The sequence below is a fragment of the Tursiops truncatus genome, chromosome X (genome assembly GCF_011762595.2).
Source record: "Tursiops truncatus isolate mTurTru1 chromosome X, mTurTru1.mat.Y, whole genome shotgun sequence".
NCBI lineage: Eukaryota > Metazoa > Chordata > Mammalia > Artiodactyla > Delphinidae > Tursiops > Tursiops truncatus.
Genome location: NC_047055.1, coordinates 19,279,800 through 19,304,533, shown reverse-complemented (window position 1 = coordinate 19,304,533; position 24,734 = coordinate 19,279,800). Strand labels below are relative to the sequence as shown.

The following is a 24,734-nucleotide window of genomic DNA, read 5'->3' as shown; positions in this document are numbered from 1 at the left end:
AAAACAAATAAATAAATTTAAGCGCTAAACTCCAACCCTCCCCTTGATCACTTTTGTTACCTTTTTAGCTCCCTGAGGGCAAAGATCATCTCATCCTGCATTGCCTGTCATGATACCTGAGACAGAGAATCTGTTCAGTAAACGTCTGAATTGAAATGTTGAATTTTGTTCGTTGGGCTCAACAACATGAGGTAGCCCTAGCATTCTAAAATCATTTTGTGCTACACTAAGATAATCGGTTCCTTTTCTGATCCTAATTATTATTTTTTTAACAATTAAAAACTTTACTGGCTTTCTATGACCCTACCCTCCACTGGGCTGATGTCTTCAAGGATTTCTCCCTAGTGACTCATAGATCCCTTTGCCGAGTCAGAACTGATGGCTCAGAGACTGTTGGTTTATGAGCAGAGGTGGGCTTATCTTCCTCTAATCTCTCTTCACGGTTCTCAAATTGTTGCCACACGAACTATGTCATGTATTCTCATGAAAGACAGAGGAATGGATTATTATCTTCATTTTATAGATTAGGTAACTGAGGTTCACAAAGATTAAATGACTGACTCAAGACCACAAGGCAGTTTATACCAGAGCACAGAGTGAAGAAGAAGAATTTCTAGGCCTGAATTGACCACTTACTAGCTGTATAATTGTGTGTACATCGCTTAACATTTCTTTTTTTAAATTTTATTTTATTTTTGGCTGCGTTGAGTCTTCGTTGCTGCACATGGGCTTTCTCTAGTTGCAGAGAGTGGGGGCTCTTTGTTGCAGTGCGCAGGCTTCTCACTACGGTGGCCTCTCCCGTTGTGGAGCACGGGCTCTAGGCCCATGGGCCTCAGCAGTTGTGGCACACAGGCCCAGCCGCTCCGCAGCATGTGGGATCCTCCCAGACCAGGGCTCGAACCCGTGTCCCCTGCATTGGCAGGCAGATTCTCAACCACTGCGCCACCAGGGAAGCCCACATCGCTTAATATTTCTATGTCTCAGTTTCCTCACATGTAAAAAACGGACACTCTACTTACTTATTATTCCTTATGGAGTTGTTAATGATAAATTGAAATAATACTATTTCTCATTTATATAGCATTTATATTTTCATACTGTCTACATATCTCTTATCTCATTTAATCCAGGCGAAGAAATAAGGACTGAGAAAGGCTGACTAACTTGCTCAAAGTCACGCAGCTATAACGTTGTCAGAGCTGAGATTTGGATTCATGTCAACTCCAAGTCCAAGGTTCTTTCCACTACACCACATCTATTGAGGGGCTCGCGTAGGTGAGCTAACCAATGTGAAAGTGCCTTATAATATGTAAGTTCCATACAAGTGCTATTTAACTATTAAGGAATATGACAACCTGCATTGATAGATATAATGGGACTGCTACTAGACTGGCAAAGAGGACTCAGAAACGAAGTTGAAAGAGTTGCTGCATACATAGATGGAAAGTGTCAGGGCTGGCTGGGTAAGGAAGCTACACATAGGAACAGAAAATCTTGAGGACTATGTAATACCATTCCAAAGGCACACTGGTGTAAACAAACCTCCCATCTCGGTTTTTAATCTCAGATTTAGAATCTCAACTTAATCACATCAGATATGTTCTAGTGTTATGCTAAAAATGTCACTTGAGCACAAGCAGAGAGGTGTGTGTCAACCTTAATTTGAAATCAGAGTCCTCTGTTACCTTTAAAGCTGCCACCTATAAAGGTGGCTGAGTGGGTTTGATAAAGGAAGCTCAGAAATTTCAGTGCTCCAATGTAACACCAGGCAGCTTTCAGCCTCAACTGTCAAGATGCTCTAATAAATGTAAGACAGCCCTAATATTACTAACACTAGATGCACAGGTCCGTAATTATTGTTGTACCCAAGACTAGCTAGCTTAGGGAAGTAAACTTATTAATGATCGCAGCTACATTTTCACTACTAAGGTTTCCACCCAGCAGAATGCATTCAAGACAACATGTGCACATTTATTACCCTTTTGGCAGCAGGTGGTCTGGACACAATGACAAGCTATAGAACATGTCTCAGTGTTTCATTAGGGCCTTGTTGTGGCCATGGGAGCTTGGCACTATTTAATTCTAGCTAAACTCCAAATCAATAACTTGTTAAAGAAAGAAACTGTCCCCCTGAGGGGCTACCAGAGTAAAAAGTTACTAACCTCAGCTTGTTTACACCAAACGCTGATGTTTTTACGCTGGGCTTTTGTGAAGTGGTCCCAAGCCTTTTGTTTGGAGGCAGAATGGTACACAGCTACTATCTGCTCAACTGTAGCATCAGATCAACAGTTGAATCAGCATCATCCAGGGATGGCAAAAGAGAGGAGAAAAGAAATAAGAGAAGCATTAGGCTTAGTGTGTCTCCTATGACACTACTGGACTAGAGCTGTGCTAAAAAAAAAAGGCTATGTGTATTGGTGTACCATGAGTTTAAAGGGGACGCAAAGGCAAAGATATCAATATACAGAAAGAAAAAATGAATTCTAGAAGGTTTAGGGTGAAATGGTGACTAAAGTTTTTTTAATACAGGCAGTCTGTATTCATTCAGGCAGGAGAGGCAAGAGTCATGGTGAATGTGATTTAGCACTTATTGACCCTGCACAACAGGACAGCAAGTGGTGAACTGTACCAGCTCCTTTTGACCACTGGCTTCTTAAACTAGCCTTTCAGAATGAGCCTGGATGCTTCATTTCAATGGAATCCATCTTTTTATTATTCTGAGGTATGTTTAACCAGAAGCAACAAATCAGAACCTAAAATGGATGGGATCTATTTTAAGTCTACCTAGATAGGCTTGTTGACTGGAGAAACACAAGTTTTATGGAAGAATAGTGTGTAAGCACAGTCCTAGGGAGTATTTTTTCAGGGTCGCTTAAAATGTCAAATGAGGAAATGTGTACAAATATTCGGGGACTTTATCGCAATCAGTTCAAGAGAAAGAAAACTTAGTCATGACTTTTTTCTGGGGAAAGAAAAAAAGGACAAGATCCTCTGCCTGGCTAGGTGTTCACAGTAAGAAGATTCAGAGGTGTTATTTCTTTCTTTACAGCCCTGTTTGTACCCTGTCTACTAATGATTTAAGGATTTATATTCCCATGATGCTTGCTGCTCTCTTTTTCTATTTATTCTGAAGCCCTAAAAACATATGCTTTCTCTTCCTGGATTCCATGCCCATAGATACTTTCAAAATAGAAATGGAAAATGAAACAACTCCTCCTTAATCCCATTTATGTATCAGTCAAGTATAAGAAGAGTGGGCCATAACTGTTTAAAAGCAAAGTCATAAAACTGTACCTTTGTTCCTAATGTGAATACAGTTTCTTACTCAAAAGAGAAGAGTTCATAATTTTATAATACGGTGAACTAAAAACATTATTTGAGAATTTTTCTGCTCATTTAAGAGACCTTGGATAGGTTTGGAGTGGTACTAATTTTTGAAAATGGCTATTTCAGTGGCTTCCCATTCCCTCTCAGTGTCTACTGACATCCAGTAAAGGAAATGTTGAAGAAAGGAAACTGAAAACAAAAGGTAGAAGTAGCAAATTTGGCTTTTATTCAATTACCTTGGGAAATATAATTACATTTATCCCTGAAATGGAATACCTGAAAAGCATAATGATGCAAATCTGAAGCAAAGAAGCTTACAAATCCTGATGCTACATTCTAACTTCAGCAGTGAAATACCGAATTTTCCACTGGAGCCTGAGGCTGCTTGTAACTTACTTTGAGAACAAGCGAAAGTAAAATCACAGGATTGTGGTCTAAGCGTGTTTCTAAGGAGCTGAAGTACACATACCACAGAAAATGAACATAGGAGGTGCGCACATGATTCCCATGAAACCATAGCTCAGGCATTTGGCAATATAAGGAGAGCACAAGGCAGAAGAGGGCATTCCTTCTTGACACAGGATGGCTCTGGAGCCCTGGCTCCTGTGTAGAGAGAGTGATGACTAAGTGAAGTGCCCTCTCTCCCTTCTGGCAGAACTATGGCTTCCACTCACATTGAATGAGAATTCCAGACAGGGCCTGCTTAAACTTCTCCTTTGCTTCTTCCATGTCTTTCTCATGGGCAGCTTTCTCATTCACTAGGCGGCGGACGTGGCTGTTGGCCGACTGGATCATGGAATAGAAGTTGTTGGCGCTGCGACGGTTCACCTCTCCTCGCTCAATCCAGGTAAGCAAGGTCTGCACGGCTTCTGAGAATTTGGAATCATCTGAAAAAAGAGAATTTATTTTTAGAGTCATCAAAAGTAACCAAATCTCCATCTATTTTCCAAACATGCTGGTAAGGAGGCCACCATGGCTTTTTGGCAAAGGTTGTGAAATGAATTAATTGCAGAGGGTGAGGAACCATGCATGCACACGTGTGCACACACAGGCAGCAGGTGAGCAGAGAGACTGAAAGAATGAAAGATTCCAAAAGTAGGCAGATTGGTTGTAGTCTACGAAGAATTTTCAGAACAAGAGTATTTCTTCTTTTCTTAAAGTTTTCTTTACTGACATAGTTTTCACATATTGCAAATTTCTTAACCTCTGTGTGTGTGTGTGTGTGTGTGTGTGCGTGCATGTGTGTAATATATAAATTAGCAGTGAGAGAACTTCAGAATTCTACAATCTTATTTTTTAATAAGCACAAGTAAACTTGAGCCTTGAGCTTAACTTGCATTTGACAGTAACTTTATCCTGGATCCATGGAATTAAACCTTTGGAAGGAGGCTTAAGAAAGGGTTAAATGGCAATTCTTTAGGTATAAACACTTACATCTTTGACTTTTTGTAACATCACTCCTGCATCCAGTCCAGCCCCAGGCCTTCCATTCAGTCCCAATCACAATCTATTTTGATGTAATTCATTCTATTTCTACATTTCGCCACATCCTGTTTCTCTTGCCTGAGGAACCATCCATGTAGATTTCTACAGCTAGTTAGGAGTTACTCTCTGATGTTAAAATAGTAGTCTCTGGTTCAGCTTCCAAAGCCTCTGGTTCAGCTTTCTGAGATAGCCACTTACATATTCTGCTGTTAAAGACTCCTGAGAGGGAGAGTCCATTAGCATCCCATTGAAGGCCCACTGTAGGACTCCACATCCCTCTCTAGCTAGGAACCCTTATGTCCATTGGAACCATCTCTCACTGTAATGTGAACTTCTTACCACTTGCCTTTTTAAGTGCAGATGTGTAATGAGAGGTCAGCCTCACCGTTATAGCAGTTTTCATTTCATTACTTACATACAGTCTTTATGTTGATGCTCAGTTTTTAAAAAAATTACTGATGTATAGTTGATTCATTGATGCTTACTTTTTGCTTGAGTTCCACACAACCAGCAAATTCATTTTTTTATAAAAATTCAAACTGAGCTGTTTGGTCTTATGTGAACAGTTAAGTCTTGGACCTGGCATCTTACCAATGCTTTCAGCCTTTCCAGCTTTTCAAAGTGTACCATTATTTCTGTGTCTCTACTCTGGACTCTATGTTTTCTGCTTTTCTCTTACAGGAAGACAAATCAATCCAAACAAAGGATTTCTTTAACATGTGAAACCCTTAGGCTATAAGGTGCAAACAAGTTTGGTGAATGAGACCTATTTGCAAAGGGGGAATTAGCAGCATCTTGCTGAGCCTAGAGCACAAGAAGCAAGGAAAATTCATACTGTTAGAGCTGGGTTGGTGTCACCAATAAGATCAATGGGACACCAGCACTCATCCAGTAAAATCAACCATACTCATAGAATGAAAAAACTGGATTTGAGCTACTAACACAGGAGACCAGGCAAGGCAATTAAGGTTAAATTAGCAAAATGGCTCTGAGAGTTAAGCAAGGGGAACAGGAATCAAAACTAAAGGGAAAGCAGTCTGATTTAGCAATGTCTGGAAGTCTCTGTAGTTACTGTGTGAAATAAATGTGTGATTAAAGGAGTCCTCTTTTAGTTGGTAGTAGCTACGTCTTTGAGTAATCTAAGAAGAATGTATACTGTAACTACTCTGGCCCTCCATTTTCTCATCTATAAAATGGAATTTTATCAGAGTTTTCTGAGGTCACATCAAGTTCTATTGTTCTGATTTATTCTGACTTAGAATTCAAAACTAACTTGCTATCCACAATGAAACGGGGTGGAGGTGCTTACAGGTCCCAAGTCATGGATCACAGCTAAAATTCTCTGATGTGGAAAAGTGGGAAAAAATTGTTTCTTTCTAGTCACCTGATGTATGGAGAGAAAAAGTAACTTGAGACAGTGAAGGATCACAGACACAGGTGGGAGGGACAAATTTTTGGCTCTTGAATTACTAGGTACACCTTTCTAACTGCAAGGCTTCAACACAAGAAATGCTTAGAATCCCTCAGTGGGAAATTCAAGGATAACTGTCAACAATACAAATATATTTATTACATTTCTCCAAAGAAAAGAGTTCTTTTAATCACAAAGCTCGAGTGTTTTGTATACCTTTTAGTTTTTCAGCAACAATGCTGCATTCATGATCTGAATAGTGGACCACTGGAGGTGGGGATGGTGGGCGCAACCTTTCTTCTTCCATCCTTCTACGGTGGCGTTCCTCTCTTGCAAGCATACGCTGTTTGCATTCCCACTCATACAGGTCATCTCGAGCCTGTGCAAAATCAACATGAAGCCTACCTGTGTCCTTTTTGTCAGTGCTAGAGCCCAGGCGAATGCGGTAACCTAAGTGCACAAGAGGGAGAGAGGAGAGGACAAGAACAGCCCAGTGAGTGAGCCACTGTAAGTAGCTTTTCAAGTTAGGTACTTCAGATGCAGTCACAGCAGTTTCCAGGGACCACATAACCCCAAATTCTCTCCCCACTACTAGCAAGGAGAACATTAAAGACTTGGATTATAGTCTCTATCTCTGATAACAGTTTATTATTCCATGGTTGGGTCAGTCTTATTCATAGGAGTTTCATTTCTCCATCTGCCACCTTACCTGTGACAGAGGGAAGCTCTGTGGGTAACTGTATCAAGAATAAGCTTTATGTGGCACTATGGGCTGGAAAGAATGCAAAAGGTGGCCTCAAATTGTGGTGTCTTTGGATAACTTCAAGAGTGTCAGTCATCCTGCCACTCAGAATTTTGATAAAATTTAAATGTTGATAAAATTTAGATAAAATTTAAATAAAATCAATAAAATTTTGATAAATTTAAATCAGCTCAACATTTCAATCCCCCAAATTGCTTCCTAGATGTATCTGGTGACTTGGAACCATTTTGGAGGGGGTGGTGGAATAGATATAACGGGGAGTGGTATGTGATCCAGGTGACATATAATTTTGGATCCTTAAAAAAAGAGGTAGTATGCTTATAGTATACTGGTATAGGACTAGGATTCAGATAACCAGGATTCAAGTCCACACCTCCACTTTTGGTGTCAGTTATAGCACCAAAGTTAAATCTCTCAACAAAAAAATAAAAAAAATTAAGTTTTTATTAACCTTTTAAGTTTCAGAAGCTGAGCTAGCTGCTTCCACACACATTTATCTCATTTCATTCTAAGCACAAGTTTGCAGGGTAACTCCTGCCTTAAACAAGTAAAAATATGGACAAAATGTATGAAACAATAGTTTTTAAGACATTGGACATTAGGCAATGAAGACAGAGATCACTAAGAGACAAGAACCAAATGAAGTGATCCCTAACATTTTCCAAGCTTATTGCCTGGGGAGAGTTTCCAGGCCTCAGCACAGGGAGGGGAACTCAGGCAAAGCATGGTGATCTCCCTGAGTTGAGGAGACTGAACTGGGAATCCAGGGAGACTATGGCAGACAGTTTGCATGGCAGAGTACTGGAAAGAAGAAAGCTACACGGAGAAAGAACTTCAGAGATCTGAAGAGGGTCCTCCCCTATTTTGTAGCTCAGTATTGATGTCTATCTATGTGTGAATTACCTAAGCATTAGAGGTAATAATCCCTGGAGCTCATACAGGGCTAGGACTATTTCCTTTTCACACCAGCCAGAGGAGAAAATCTAATAATTCAGAGAGCATTGGATAGAGTAATCAAAAGAGTTTTGCCTTAGTGAGGAAAAATTAGCCCTAGACTAAACCCTGCTCTGGTTCTGCTGAACAAAACTTAAAAACAAGACCTAAAAAGATAAAAAAATTTTCAAGTTACTTAACTGCATTCCAGAACAAAGGTCAAGAATACTTACAGGAATGAAAAATATTTGTCACCTGGTAAAATTCACAATGTCTGGTGTCCAATAAAAAATTACCCAATATGCAAAGAAGCAGGAAAATCATAATAAAGATAAAAATCAGTCAACGAAGCAGACCCAGAAGTGATGCAGATAATATAATTAATAGATAAGGACATAAAAACTATTATAGTTGGATTTCATATGCTTAAGAAGCTAGAGAAAAGATAGAACATATTAAGTAGAAACACAAAAGACATAAAAAAGAACCAAAATCAAACTTTTATAGATTTAAACTACAATGTCTGAGTTGAAAAGAAATCACTGGACAGGACCAATGACAAATTAGACATCGCAGAAGAAAAGATTAATGAACTTGAAGACATAGCAATAGAAACTATTCAAAATGAAATACAGAGAGAAAAAAGACTTAAAAAAATGAACAGAGTACTGGTAAGCTGTTGACAATTTCAAGGGGTCCAATATATGCCTAATTGGAGCCATGACTGGAGACAGGGGAGGGAATAGAAAAAATATTTGAAGAAATAAGGAAGGAAAAATGTCCAAATTTGATGAAAACTCAGATCTAAGAATTTCAATGAACCCCAAGTGGAAAACCATGAAGAAAATTATACCAAGGCACATCATAATCAAATTTCTAAACATCAGCAATAAAGAGAATATCTCAAAAGCTGCCATAGACAAAAGACACATTTTATGTACAGAGAAACAAAAAGATAAGGATAACATCATATTTCTTGTTGAAAACAATGCAAGTAAGAAGATAGTGGAGCAACATCTGAGAGAGAGAGAAAAAAACTGTCAACCTAGAATCCTATACCCAGAGAACATATCTTTTAAAAAAAGTGGAATAAATTTTTGATACGTACAAACGCTGAAAGAATTTATCAGGAGCAGACTTGCACTACCGAAAATGTTAAAGGAAATTCAATCACAGGGAAAATGATACCAAATGGAAATCTGGATCTATACAAAGGCAGGAAGAGCATACAAAACATATGATTTCATTTATATGAAAATCTGGAAAATGCACACTAATCTGACAGAAAATAGATCAGTGTTTGCCTGGGGAGAGAACTGGGGAGGGTTAGGAGGAAGGGATTACAAAAGAGGCATGAAGGAAGCTTTTGGGAGAGGTGTACATACTCATTATTTTGACTATGATGATGGTTTCACAGCTGTATGTATGTGTCAATAATATCAAATTGTATTTTTGAAATATGTGAAGTTCACTGTATGTCAATTATACCTAAATAAAGCTGTTATAAGGAATAATTCCCAGTCACACTAAAATATTCTTTTTAGAAAGAGGAAGAATAAATACATTTCATAAGTAAACTTTGCTAGGGTTCTTTAAAGTTTACAATGTACTTTCACACCCCCATTCATCTTATTTAATTATCTGAGCCATCAGAAAAATGGGGCTATTAATGATTACCTTGACTATTCTCCCAGGATTGTGGAGAAGATCAAATGAGAGGAGGAAATGAAACTTTTGCATAAACATACACAAGATACTGTGATGCTTTGAGGTGGTGCACTTGTACAATGCCGGTTCCCAAAGGTGCTCAAACTCCAACAGAAAAAACAATTATGTCTACATTTCTAGCCCCTTTCTAAGGGATTTTTGTTTGTTTTAACCTCTTTCTTTTACAAAGTGGGAGAACAGCCATCCAATTCAGGAGTTTTCTAGCACGTGTAAACTTCCAGGGAGCAGGTTCAAATTTAAAGGGAAAAATTAGTTGTTTTCACATCACTGATTGCAATCTCCTTTCCTTTGGCAGCCGTGAGAATGTTTCCAGGTGGCTGTTACCAGAGAGCTGATTTCAATGACATTTAGATGGATACCTCCTGAGCAGCATGTCGTCTTTTATGTACAACTGTTCAGGGCTTTTCAAGATTATTAAAATAGTCTATTGTGGAATGCTCTGTTATCATTGCTAAGGGCTGTTAAATCTTCAGTAGTTGGATTTTACAGCACTTAGCAAATGTAAAAAGAGCATTCTACATCTGCCTCCTCTTCTCCTCTCCCATGTTACCAGCCTAATTTTTCCAGTGCTCATTACCTTTTCTTTGGCCTATTGCAACAGGTATCTAACTGACCTCCTCTCCTCTTACCCATTTTTATACAGAGCGGTCACATTAATCTTTCAGAGACAATCTTCTTCCTTGTTCAAGAATTTCTTCAACAATTCCCTATTATCTGAGAAGTAAAGACCCAACTGTTAAGCCTTTCAAAGTGTGCTGACGATGGATGTTTTCCCTCCTCCTTTCATGTCTACTCAGTACACAAACCACTACTTATTGTTTCCTTGAATGTTCATCAAAACCTACCACCTCTGTACCTTTGCTCATGCTGTATCTATGCACCATTGTCCACATTCAAATGCTTTCTCTTTGTCAAAGACTTGGTCTAAATGCTACCTTTCACCTTGATAACCCCAGTCAGGAACCAGACAATTTCAAATTCTCTCTCTCTCTCTCTCTCTCTTTCCCCCTCCCTCCCTCCCGTCCTCCCTTCCTTCCTCCCTCTCTCTCCTCTGAACTTCCATAACACTTTACCATACTTCTCGTACAGCACGCATAACTTTCAAATGTCATTATTATTAGCAATGAGTGTGTCTTATCAGTGTCTTGAGCAATGCCAGGTGCTCAATGTTTCTTTAATAAATGAATGTATGACTGCATACTAACCCTGGGTTCATTAAAGGGAAGAACTAGGTTTAACTCATTTTCTACTCTGTACAACATTTAGCACAACAGCTTACACAAAGGAGATGTCCAACAAGTGCCTGTTACGTGAATGAAGATTCTGTAAAATGTCTAGCACTTGGACCCAATTCTTCCAAATTGTTAACCCTTAGGGAAGGGTTAGTAGTTAGGGAAGGAAGTAGTTAATTGTTCTATGCCCTTTCCAATTACTCTGTCTTCTGCCTTCATCTTATTTGTCCACTGCCCCATAAAGAAAAATAACAATTCAAATAAGCAAAGGATCAGCCATGAAACTTTATAATATTTACAAAGAAAATCATTCCAATTCCAATTGCCTCAGTCTCCCCAAATCTGAACTTTTACCAGGAACAAGTGACTTTATGCAGAGTAGTTCTTGCTATCTCCACTCCAACTATCATAGTATATAAGCCGCTATCACTTCTGGATTGGACTAATGCTATGGTTAGCTAACTAACCACTAGTCACCACACTTGCCCATACCCTTCAGTCCATTCTTTACCCAGAAGTGATATTTCTAAAATGTATATCAGATCACATCACCCTACTCCTTAAAATCCTTCAATGGCTTCCCATTGTATCCAGAATAATAACCTCATTACTACAGGCATAACTTGGAGATATTGTGGGTTCAGTTCCAGGCCACCATAATAAAGTGAATATCGCAATAAAGTGAGTCACACATAGTTTTTGATTTCCCAGTGCCTATTGAAGTTATGTTTACACTGTACTGTAGTCTATGAAGTGTACAATAGCATGACATCTAAAAAATGTAAATACCTTAATTAAAAATACTTTATTGCTAAAAATGCTAACCTTCATTTGAGCCTTCAGTGAGTTGTAATCTTTTTTTATAATTTTTATTTTATATTGGAGTATAGCCGATTAACAATGCTGTGATAATTTCAGGTGCACAGCAAAGTGACTCAGCCATACTTATACATGTATCCATTCTCTGGATGGGGGGGTTTGGGGGAGAGTTGTAATCGTTTTGCTGGTGGAGGGTGTCACCTTGATGTTGATGGCTGCTGACTGACCAGGGTGCTGTTTGCTGAAGGTTGGGGTGGCTGTGGCAACTCCTTAAAATTTAAGACAACGATGAAGTTTACTGCATCAATTGATTCTTCCTTTCATGAACAATTCTCAGTAGCATGCAGGGCAGTTTGATAGCATTTTACCCACAGTAGAACTTCTTTCAAAATTGGAGTCAGCTAAGTTTAACAGCTAAGTTTGGGTAATATTCTAAATCTTCTGTTGTCATTTCAACAATCTTCATAGCATCTTTACCAGGAGTAGATTCCATCTCACGAAACCACTTTCTTTGCACAGCTTTAAGAAGCAACTCCTCACCTGTTAAAGTTTTATCATGAGATTGCAGCAATTCAGTCACATCTTCAGGCTCCACTTCTAATTCTAGTTCTCTTGCTATTTCCACTACATCTGCAATTACTTCCTCCACTGAAGTCTTGAGTCCCTCAAAGTCATCCATGAGGGTTAGAATCATGTTCTTCCAAACTCCTGTTAATGTTGATATTTTGACCTCTTCCCATGAATCACGAATGTTCTCAATGGCATCTAGAATGGTGAATCATTTTCAGAAGGTTTTCAATTGACTTTTCCAGATCCATCAGAGTAATCCCTATCTATGGTAGCTATAACCTTACAAAATGTATTTCTTAAATAATAAGACTTGAAATTTGAAATGACTCCTTGATCCATGGGCTACAGAATGGATGCTGTGTTAGCAGGCATGAAAACATTAACCTCCAGCAGAGCTCTTGCGTGACCAGGTGCATTGTCAATGAGCATTAATATTTTGAAAGGAATCTTTTTTTCCTGACCAGTCAGTCTCGGTAGTGGGCTTAAAATGTTCAGTGAACCATGTTGTTAAACAGATGTGCTGTCATCTAGGCTTTGTTGTTCCATTTATAGAGCATAAGAAGAGCAGAATTAGCATAATCCTTAAGGGCCCTAGGATTTTTAGAATGATAAATGAGCACTGGCTTCAACAGAAAGTCACCAGCTGTATTAGCTCCTAAAAAGAGTGTGCCTGTCCATTGAAGCTTTGAACCCAGGCATTGACTTCTCCTCTCTAGCTATGAAAGTCCCAGATGATATCTTCTTCCAATAGAAGGCTGTTTTATCTACAATGAAAATCTGTTGTGTAGTGTATCACCTTCATTAATGATCTTAGCTAGATCTTCTGGATAACTTGCTGTAGCTTCTACCTCAGCACTTGCTGCTTCACCTTGCACTTTTATGTTATGGAGACGGCTTCTTTCCTTAAGCCACATGAACTAACATCTACTGGTTTCAAACTTTTCTTCTGCAGCTTCCTCACCTCTCTCAGCCTTCACAGAACTGAAGAGAGTTAGGACCTTGCTCTTAATTAGGCATTGGCTTAAGGGAATGTTATGGCTGGTTTGATCTCCTATCCAGACAACTAAAACGTTCTCCATATGAGCAATAAGGCTGTTTCAGTTTTTTATCATTTGTGTGTTCACTGAACTAGCACTTTCAATTTCCTTCAAGAACTTTACATTTGCATTCACAAGTTGGCTAACTGTTTGGCATGAGAAGCCTAGCTTTTGGCCTATCTCAGCTTTAGACATGCCTTCCTCACTAAGCTTAATCATTTCTACCTTTTGATTTAAAGTGAGAGACTCTTCCTTTCACTTGAACACTTAGAGGCCATTGTAGGGTTATTAATTGGCTTAATTTCAATATTGTTGTGTCTCAGGGAATAGGGAGGGCCAAGGAGAGGGAGAGAGATGGAGGAGCGACCAGTCGGTGGAACAGTCAGAACACACACATTTATCAGTTAAGTTCACCATCTTAGATGGGTGCAATTTGTGGCACCCCAAAACAATGACAATAATAATATCAAAGATTACAGATCACCATAATAAATATAATAATAATGAAAAAGTTAAAATTTCCCAGAATTACCAAAATGTGACACAGAGCCACGAAGTGACGAAATGCTGTTGGGAAAATGGCTTTGATAGACTTGCTCAATGCAGGGTTGCCACAAATCTTCAATTTGTAAAAAACACAATATCTGCAAAGCATAATAAGGCAAAGTGCAATAAAAAAGGTATGTCTGTATAGATTAAGGGACCAACATAATTTGGTACTGTTTACCTCTCAGACTTCATTTCCCTTCACTGCCTCTCTCTCATTTACTGTGCTCTAGTCATGCTTACCTTCTCTCCTCTGCTTGAACATGCCAAGTCCATTTTCATCTTAGGGTCTCTGACTTATTCTTCCTTATTTTGGAATGCTTCTCCTACAGATGTTTGCATGGCAATCCCCTTCATATTGTTCAAATCTCAATTCAAATGTTAGAGAATACTTGCTTTCCTAGCAACCCCAGGTATGTTAGCTGTTTTTATCTTCTTCATAGCATTTATTGGTACCTGATATTGTTTACATATATATCATATTTTGCCATCTTCAGAATGTAATATCCCTGATGGCAAGAATTTTGTATACCTCAGTCTTTGCCATATCCTCAGCAACCTAGCATTCTGATTATCAGTCAATAAATATTTGATAACTAACTGACTTCCATAGTTATTTTTGAGCATCTACTTTTGTACCAGGTTATGTGCTAGATGCTGGGGATTCAAAGTTAAATAAGACACAGTCTTTCCCCTAAGGAGTTCATTCTCTGTTGCAGGAGACAGAGGTAGAAAGAGACAGTTCTCATATGGTGTTACAGGTGTCATGCTAGGAGGAAGCACCAGGCATGGCAGAAGCACTGAGGAAGGGGTGCCCAAACCAGCCTGGGGCAGAGTGGGGAGAGAAGTCAGGGAAAGATTTCTAGAACAGGTTATGATTGAGCTGGAGCTTTAGGGTATGAAGATGTGTGTATGGTGGGTGGGGGTGGAAAAGGTAATTCTAGTCAGAGGAAAGGGCATAAAACACCATGGGCACATTCTAGGAACTAGAATTAGTTTAGTGTTAGGACATGGTATGTGAAGGAAGGATTGGGAGATAATGTTGAGAGGTAAAACAGATAATCAAGGCCTTTAACACTACAAGTAAGGAGTTTTGGAGTTATCCCATAGGCAATTGGGAACTACTTAAGAACTTTTAAAGGAATACATCAGGTAGTAACATGCATTTTCCATCTATGAAGGCAAGAGAGGTTGCCATTAAGCCCAAACTTTAGCTGCCACAGGTGCAAATACACTGATCCCCAATCTCTGTGCTGTGCCTGGTGGGCACAATCCTCATGACTAAACACCTACCAGAAAGATAAAGGGCTTTGTCCACCATGTACTCCTCAGCAAAGCGAATGTGACAAAAGTTTTTTTTGCTCTTCCGAATAGCAATGATCTCTCCACACTGCTCAAACACTTCCACGATGATCTGCTCTGTACCGTTTTCAGGCAGGCCGCCCACAAATACTGTTTTGCATCCTGGTGGTCGTTCTCGGGTTGCAGGAGGTGGAAGATCTAAGTGTAAGTGCAAAAGCATTTGAAATTAAAATGTTTGCTTAGGACAGACCTCTAAGAAACTTAACATGTCCCAGAGACAGCCCTACTGTCCCCATCAGACTTCTGCCTAAGAGTCCCAGAAGCATGTGGCCTCCAAGATGCTCATCTCTGCTCCATAGCAAATTGGTTGCCTGACCCTGAGAATTATTTTATTCAATGATTTGGTGATCGTGATGTATGTATACAGGATAAAGACTCAGACCCATCTGTCTCATCAACAGTTCTTTAATTTTGTTCTTTACTTTTGTTGTGACAACCCAGCTATGCCCAATTTTCAGTCATTTTTATTAAGAAGACAATTAGTGGAAAGAAATCCCACTTGGTTTAAACTTACTTTTGAGAATTCTTAGAACCAACATCCTTGAGAGAAGGGTTTGTTTAATTCAGTTTGTCGTTATTGTATTCTCCCTGTTCATGCTTACAGAAAGAACTGTTTCAGGATTAATTTGATAGTGAAGGGGTGAACATTTACAAAAATATTTACAGCTATCAGAATAATGTGGTTGACAAAGTCAGCCAGAGTACAGATCATCCCTTTTAGGTTTTTTGTTTTTTGATACCAGTGAGCTCTTCCTCAGATTCTTTGCTGGAGAAGTGAGGTCCAGAGCCAATCATGCAGCATTTAGAGGGAAAGTAAACTCATCTGGGAAATCATTAAATAAAGTGAGATAAATTTGGCTGTAGGGTTATTAAAAACCTACTTAATGGGCTTCCCTGGTGGCACAGTGGTTGAGAGTCTGCCTGCCGATGCAGGGGACACGGGTTCGTGCCCTGGTCTGGGAAGATCCCACATGCCATGGAGTGGCTGGGCCCATGAGCCATGGCTGCCTAGCCTGTGCGTCCCGTTGCGGAGGCCACGGCAGTGAGAGGCCCACGTACCGCAAAAAAAAAAAAAACCCCAAAAACCTACTTAATGAGATGATTCTCCTTCTGCTTAAAAAATGTGCTTTCTACTCACTTATACATAAAGCCGGTTGTATCTGCCAGCTCCTTGTTGCTGTTTATATGTAGCAAAGCATTTCCCAAGCAAAATCCTACAGTTCATAGCCCAACAAAACAAAGCATGATGGTCAAGGGTTTTCTAGTGTTGGTTTTGTATCTGCAAGGATTTACTTTGTGTAATCCGTTCTTCCCATTCAGCTCTTAACAATAATTCTCCCAGCTCAAGATTTGGAGAGCTTGACAACCAGTGATTACAGCTCACATGCAAAACTAAATGAGTTTCACTTGTAGATTAGGCCAAGGCCCCCACCTGATTCTTATCCAAGTTGGCAAGCAGATGATTTGAGAGCTGCCTTGGCTATTAGCATCTTAAGCTTCCTCACTTTGCTTATTAGTGTTGGTCAGAATAATCAAGTTCTCATGATGCTCTCTTTCCCTCTATTTAGTCAGTAAGAGGGGTAGAGGGATTCAGGGAACCTACAAAATTTCTGTTAAAATTTTAAATGTCTGCAATTTCAAGAACTCACTGTATTGGTTTTTTATTCCATAGGAGAAGCTTAAAGGGAAAAGAAGATAACCTAGTGAGCAGGAATCTGAAATGTCTAACATTAGAGAGGTTATAGCTTTAGCCAAAAAGGGAAAAATGAGATCCAGAATCTCTTGAGACTTATACTTCTGAGTTTTTTAAGAACTGGAAAGGATTCTAGATATCACACTTCCAGTGATTCTCAACTCTGGTAGCACATTAGAATCAACTTGGGAGTCAAACAAACAATGCCTGGGTCTCACTCCAATGAGTCTGATTTTATTAGTCTGGGGTGCAGCATGTGCATCATTTTCTTAAAGTTCCTCAGGCAACTCTAATGTGTAGCTATAGTTGAAAACCACTGACTTGGCCTAAACTTATAATATTCTGAGGAAAAACCTTAGCTGAGTGAGGTTGGGTAACTTATTCAAGGTCAACAAATCAGATAGAAAGAGAAGGAAAATGAACTTGGAGCAGTTAAACCTGGACTTAAACCTTAATTACTCACTGTCTGTATGACCTTGGGAAAATTACATAACCTCTGAGAACTTTGTTTTTTCATCTTAAAATAGGGATACTATCCTCTACCTTACAAGAGTTATTGTAGGATAATTGATAATCTACTGCCTATATTGCATGTGGCATAATGCCTAGCATTTGATAGGTTCCCAATAAATTGTAGTTACTATAGTGTTATTATTATTTACTATTATAGAACTCAGGTTTCCTAATTACCACTCTGAGGCTTTCTAAAATCCTACTACAAGTCTGGAGTGGAGTGATAGCTAAGACCTGGATTTCTAAACCCTCAGCTCCTTGCTTTATCCAGATCTTTAGATAAGGCTGGGTTTGGGAAGGAATCACTCTTATTGGTAGAGAAACTGTTACAGAACTGAACTTGGGTCTGCTTCACACCCCACCCTCCCAGCAGTAAAACCAATCTACCAAAATCAGGTTGTGCTGAAGGAAAGTACAGCATTTATTGCAGGCACCAAGCAAGGAGAATGGGCAGTTCATGCTCAAAAGACCTGAACTCCCTGATGGCTTTCATGGAAGGGTTTTTAAAGGCAACATTTGGGGTGAGGGTTGCAGGGTGTATGACTTTCTTCTGACTGGTTGGTAGTGAGGTAACAAGGTGGTGTTTCAGGAATCTTAATCATAAACCTTCTGGTTCCAACCAGTCTGGGGCATATTCCTTGCAGAGGAACTAGGACTCTGTTTTATTGTTGAATTATTGTTCAAGCTATCTTGCTTAACTGCTTTTCCTTTGTTTCTGTATTCCTTCACTTCTCCAATTAGTAACTGCTTGTGCCTGCTCTTTGGCACTCAGGGAAGACCTAGGAGACAAAAATCTTTTCCTACAAACAAGAAACAGGGGACATGGAGGGCCTTTTGTACCCTGTAGGGCCCGTGGTGTCCTGCTCAGTTTCAGAATCTACAGCTGTGAAGACACACATGATTTTGACCATAGAACACAACCCGGCCACTGACTATATTAGGTAAAGAATTTTTAACAACATCTATTTAGTTAGAGCCATGTTTTCAAATCTAAGGCTTCAGAATAAAATCCTGCCTTAGAACCCTTCTGAAGTTTACTATTTAAATGAATTCGATAAAGAATCTTTTTATGAAGCAAATAATCACCTTTTTATATTATTTCAGTTAGCCTAGGTTTACCTTTAGGTCCGTTGAGAGACTCTAAGGAATGTCTGGTTACTGCTATAGTTATATGTAATACTGACAATACCAAGGCTCTTTCCCTTGATGAAACCATCACCCTATTTAGATGCTGTGATTATTCTGTGGTGACTGTCTGCTAAGTAAAGGCACATAAAAGCCACTAAGAGTAGTGTCAAGAATGCTGGGGATTTATTTATTTTCCTTGGGTAAATGTAGCATTTGCTGAGATTTAGGTGTATGCCACCAGCAAGGCAATGGGCTGTACTGTCTTCCTTAATGGATAGTACTTGTTTTTTAATTAACAGCTCAAAGTACTTCGTTGTCTGGGCCCGACTTTCTAATCCCACTGAAATACAGTGATATGGGCATAGCAATGGTGACTCCATAGGAGTTAATCCTATTAATCAGGTAATGTGCTAAGCTCCTGTAACACCCCAATCACCACTCCCGATGGAGAAGAAGAAACTTCCATGTAAAAAGATGCAAGATAACTGGGAGTATAAAGCACTCTAATCTCTGGTAATGGAAAAGGAGGGGCTTCTAGCAATTCTAATTACAACTAAGCACCCACTCTGGGGAACTGTGTTGGGGCAATCAGCATTAAGATCAAAGTCACTGCTCATCTTTGAGAAGTGAGGCAGGGAGCAGCATAGAGGCCCAATAAACCATTTGCATCTTGCTTTTCAAAGGAGCATCACAGGTCACTCAACTGGTTTGCCAGAATTTGCATACTGCAAAATCTTTGAGTTGATTTTATCAGAAAGCCCAAGATTGAAGGTCCCCTAGACAATCAGCAGGGGTCAGATATATTTTAATGTAATCTCAACTGATTGGAAGTAATCAGAAGGCCAGCGAATCTTTATTAATTCTCAATTTATCCATTTTCTCTAATTTTCTTTATAGAACCCAGCCCTAGGAGCCAAAATGAGTTCAGCCTGTTTTGGGATGGTAAAATGAAATGATTGCTCTTTTTTCTGGCTCCTGGGTGCTTTCCCACATGCCTGCACACAGATAGCAGATGATATTCCACCATTTATTCCATGTGCACTGTTATTTCACAGTAGATGAAAAACGCAACCTCTCCATCAGAAGGTCTATCAGCTGAAGTGAAAAATCTTGACAGAATTGAGTTCTCTGGAGAGAGGGTGCTGTCCTCTTCTTATACCACCAACTGAGGACTGTTAATTGGGAATGCAGTAAATCTCTGATAGCCACCCTGTGAAAAAAAGTACCTGTGTTCCAGGGAGCTTTCTTTTGCCATACCTCTGACTCCTAGGAATCAGAGGATGTTGCTCCTAGGACAATTCACCATTTATCTTTAGGAGACTGGTGCACAGTCAGCTCCAGTCTAGTTTGATCTGTTGAATTTTTAGACCAGAACTGATTTTGCCTAGTCTAGATCAGAGAGGTTAAGTTACTTACCCAGGATTTCATGGCTATTTAGTACGGAGATCTGGGATATGAAACCAGGCCTATGTCACGTTGGGGCTCTTAATTATTATACCATACTGCCTGTTCCACTGAAGGCACAAAGCTCTACGGGCCACCTGCCAATTTGCTCTTGCTTTTCCTAATACATTTTGAGGGACTTTTGCCTAGGTGAATAATTATTGTGGTAACTACATTTTTAATATCAAGAATCATATTTTTAGAACTGGATGAAATGTTGGAGGTATCTAGGGTAATCTAACCCAATAGCCTCACTTTACAGACAAGGAAACTGAGACCTGGGGAGGTCATGCGACTAACCCAAGATCCCTCAGGTAGTTGGTGACAGAGCTGGGGGTAAAACACAATTCTCTCGACTTTTAATCTAGTAGTTTGTTCACTATAGTATAATGCTGTTTTTTGCACATTTGATGTAGATACACCTGGAAAAGTCTAGTGGTCAGTTGGCTATATGTGTCTGAAGCTCAGAAGAGAGCCATGGACTGAAAAAATAGATTTAGAAGTTGTCAGCATGTGGTGTAATTACCTCATGCTCTCTTGGTTTGATTTCTAGACCTCTGACTTCTCCTTTTGTATTCAGCCATCCATCCCTCCATCACTCAAGAGATATTTATTGAACACGTACTATATATATCAGATACTTTTCTCAGTGCTGGGGATACATCAGTGAACAAAACAGACAAAACTTCCTGCTTTTGTGGAGTTTACATTCTATAAATTGCATAGTTTGTTAAAAGGTAATAAGTATTAAGTGAAAAATAGAGAGGGTAAGTAGGATTGGGAGTGCGGCAGGGAGGGCTGAACTTTTAAATAGGTTGTCAGGGTTACTGAAGAGGAGACATTTGAGCAAAGACTTGAAGGAGGGAGGTGAGTTAGCCATGCAGATATTTAGGAGAAGAGTATTCTAGGCAGAGGAAAGAGCCAATACAAATGCCCTATGATGGAAGAGTGCCTGGTGTGTTCACAGAACAGCATGGAGGTCAGTATAACAGGAACAATGTGTGATGGAAAGGAGAGTGGTAAGAGACAAAGTCAAAGAGATAATGTGAGAGAGGGAGGACCTTCTTTGCCATTAAAGGTCTTTCTGTGCCATTCAAGACAGGAATAAAGACGCAGACCTACTAGAGAATGGACTTGTGGATATGAGGAGGGGGAAGGGTAAGCTGGGACAAAGTGAGAAAGTGGCATGGACATATATACACTACCAAATGTGAAATAGACAGCTAGTGGGAAGCAGCCGCGTAGCACAGGGAGATCAGCTTGGTGCTTTGTGACCACCTAGAGGGGTGGGATAGGGAGGGTGGGAGGGAGGGAGATGCAAGAGGGAGGAGATATGGGGATATATGTATACATATAGCTGATTCACTTTGTTATAAAGCAGAAACTAACATACCACTGTAAAGCAATTATACTCCAATAAAGATGTTTAAAAAAAAAAAGGTCTTTCTGTGCCATTAAACAGACTTTGGCCTTTATTTTGAGTAAAACAGGGAGCCATTAAAGGGTTTTGAATAGAGGAGGGACATAGTCTGACTTAGGTTTTAAAAAGGATCACTCTGCCTGCTCTCTTGAGAATACATTGTAGGGGGCAAGGGTGAAAGAGGAAGACCAATTAGAAGGCTATTGCAATAGTTCAGAAAATGTATTATGGGGGCATAAACTGGATTATAGCAGTAATTATCATGAAAATAGTAGAATTCTAGTTATATATTTTAAGGTAGACCTGACAGAGTTTTCTAACAGATTAAATATGGCGTGTGAGGGAAAGAGAGTAGGTAAGGATTACCCTTAAGTTTTGGCTGAGTAATTGAAAGGATGCAGTTGCCATTATCTGAGATGGAGAAGGATACTAGTGGAGAAGGTTTGGGTGTAAATATTAGGGGTTTTGTTCTGAACATATTAAACTTGAGATGTCTCTTTGACAGGTAAGTGGAGATATGAAATAAGCAGTAGGATATGAGTTTGGGGTTCAGAGACAAGCTCTGAGCTAAATATATAATTTAGAGTACCACTGGCATACTTTTTTTCAGCCATGAGATTGGATGAGCATATCAACGGTATGAGTACAGAGAAGAGGTCCAAGGATTGAGTCATGGGGCTCTCCAATGGTAAGAAGTCAGCGAGAACAGAAGGTTATCAGCAAAGGAGACTGAGAAGGAATGACCAGTGTGAGAAGGAAAACCAATAGTGTGGTATCCTGGAAGCCAAGTGAAAAAGTATATCAGTGAGTAAGGAGTAATCAACTGTGTCATACATGGCTGTTAGGTCAGTTACGAAGAGAAGTGAGAATTGACCACTGGATTTAGTATTGTGAGGTCATTAGTGTTCTTTTTTTTTTTTAAAGGTATGAGAAAGTTTATAGCAACTAGTAACATAAAATAAATACATATTATAATGTGGTATCATTATTGTCTATCAATTTATCAAATATTTTAAAAGCATATTATGTAAATATAATTGTCATGGTCCTTATAAAAGACTGGTTTCCAGGTATGAATGAGAATACTTGTCTAACTAACTTTATTAGTGCTATAGACATTAGTGTTCTTAAGCAAGCATTTTGATAGAGGGGCGGGGCAAAAGCCCATATGAAGAAGATTTAAGAGAGAAGAGAAGAACTGGAAACAGTAAAGATTAAGTGCTTTAAAGACTTTTGCTGCTAAGGGGTGTATAGAAATGCAAATTCCCCTTCTCTCTTAAATTTTGAAATGTTAGAATTCCTTAGGGTGCCCTGCTTGGTCATCCTCCTTCTTGATCTATATAATCTCTCTGGTGGTCATTCTAACACCTTCAAATGACCTAATGTTTCAAGAAGGACGAAGGGGTCACTAGTTCTAAATATAGTAGAGAAATAAAGTAATTTAAGGACTAAAAAGTATCCATTGGATTTAGCCCCTAATACTTTATTGGAAATGCATTAGAACGATGAAAGATTAACTACCATTTTAATTTCAGTACCTTCCACATGGAAGTGTTTGGGAGACAGCAAGCTTGGAGTTGGGCTGGAGAGGTGACAAGGACCTGGATGAAATGTTAGGTGGGAGAGAGGGGAAGGAATTGATGTTAAAGATACTTTCTAATGAAGAAACAAGACAGAAGCAGATCAGATGGGTGCATAAAGAGACTGTGAGAGTCCCTAAATCACATGACCTTATTGCTGAGAGGCCACTGAGTGCAAGAGAATATACCAGAGACAGGCAGGAGTAAGTACTGGGGTTTATAATCAAGGCTTCATCAGACACAGTTGGTGGGCTCTGGAGAAGATAAGTCAACATACCAAATTCCTACTCTTCCCATAGCACTTGCTCTTTCCATTCACCTTTACAAAGTCTTGGGGCTGTTAACAAAAATGGCACTTTTGCCACGCTCTCAGCAGAGAACTAAGGGAGGCTTATCCGTTAGTGTTTTCCCCACCCAAATAACCTGAGCCCCCTTTCAACAAAATTCAAGTTCTAAAAAGGAACTACAACACTAGTTTACTTTAAGCTGTGTCAGGAATGTTATATTTTGAATTCAATTCCAAAGCCAGGTTCCTTCCCAGAAGCCACCACTTTACAGGCACTAATTGCCCTGACAGCATTCTTAACACAAAAACAAATAACCAAGGGACTGAGACACCAAAACATTGTGACTTGTGTGGAGAGAAAGCAGAATATTACTTGGATTTGGAGGGAAGAGTGTGCAGCTTTTACAGTGTATGATCTCTTTTACTACTGGCATATCTGGTGGAATTGGAGGAGGTACTATTCCCAGGCCAGGCATCATTGGAGTTATTGGTGGAATTCCAGTCATCATTCCAAGAGCAGGATCAAAGTCTTAAAAAGGAGAGGAAAGAGAGAACAATAAATTACACCAGGCAAGATCAAGTAGAGGCAGAATGCTACCTTATAAGCTTCAAACCAAAGGTCTTTCTAAGACCGAGGCAAAATATTTAAGAAAACATGTTATTAGCATTACCAGGTCTTAAATATCGTAATTGTGCATTTTTCTTTTGGGCTAGGACTGCTTGTTTTTGTTTGCCCAGTGCCTGTTTGTCTCTACCTCTCATTTTGACATCCAAGGCCCTTTGTAATATGACCGCGCCTTGTCCATTGATCTTTCCTTCCACTATTTTCCAACACACACCCTCTGCTCCATTCAGACAAGGTTTCTTGCTGTCCCTTGTAACACTTCCTGTCTTTTTGCAGTATAGCATGGTGTTAAGAGCATACAGTTTTGGGGTTCAGGAATACCTGGGTCCTAGTTCTACCATTTTATTAGCAGGATGAATCTTTTGAACCTCCGTTTTGTCATTTGCAAACCGGGGTTAATTCCGCCTACTTTTATAGGGAGCTATGAGGAATAAACAAAATGATGAATGAAATGTGCCTAGCATAATGCATAGCACAAAAAAGCTCAATAAATAACTATTCTCTGTGCCTTTGTTCCTGTTGTTCTCCCTGCCTGCCTGGAGTCATTCAAGCCTCCCCAAATTCTCCCCATGCTTCAAGGCCTGGCTTAAAGTCCCACCTTTCCAGATAATACTGGTTCATTCTTATCTCTTTATCTAAAAACTGTTCTACACCCGTTGCCACCGAATTTTATTTTGCATCATCTTTTGTTTCATTCAGGGGTGCTTCTAGGATGTGTGGGAGCTCCCCAAACATATTTTGTGGGGCTTGTCTAGATACACAATTGATTCACCACAAATCAGCATCAATACTATTCTGGTAGCCCATTCGATACCATGAAAGAAATACCATAC

The 24,734-nt window shown here is 39.5% G+C and overlaps 1 protein-coding gene across 10 annotated transcripts in view; it reads right to left on the bottom strand.

Annotated features, from left to right (window-relative positions):
• The window catches only part of ENOX2 (ecto-NOX disulfide-thiol exchanger 2), a 298,173-nt gene that overhangs the window by 51,220 nt on the left and 222,219 nt on the right, over nt 1–24,734 (bottom strand). For 8 of the 10 annotated variants that reach the window (XM_019919016.3, XM_033848959.2, XM_019919012.3 and 5 more), the window contains 5 exons: nt 23,650–23,805; nt 15,145–15,351; nt 6,440–6,673; nt 4,002–4,214; nt 2,163–2,269 (listed from right to left, as the gene is read on the bottom strand). In XM_019919016.3, the coding sequence (XP_019774575.1) occupies nt 2,163–2,269; nt 4,002–4,214; nt 6,440–6,673; nt 15,145–15,351; nt 23,650–23,805 (917 nt within the window). Of the gene's footprint in view, nt 1–2,162; nt 2,270–4,001; nt 4,215–6,439; nt 6,674–15,144; nt 15,352–15,727; nt 15,768–23,649; nt 23,806–24,734 lie in introns of those variants that run through there. The other 2 variants (XM_073799069.1, XM_019919015.3) reach the window with 2 other exon arrangements.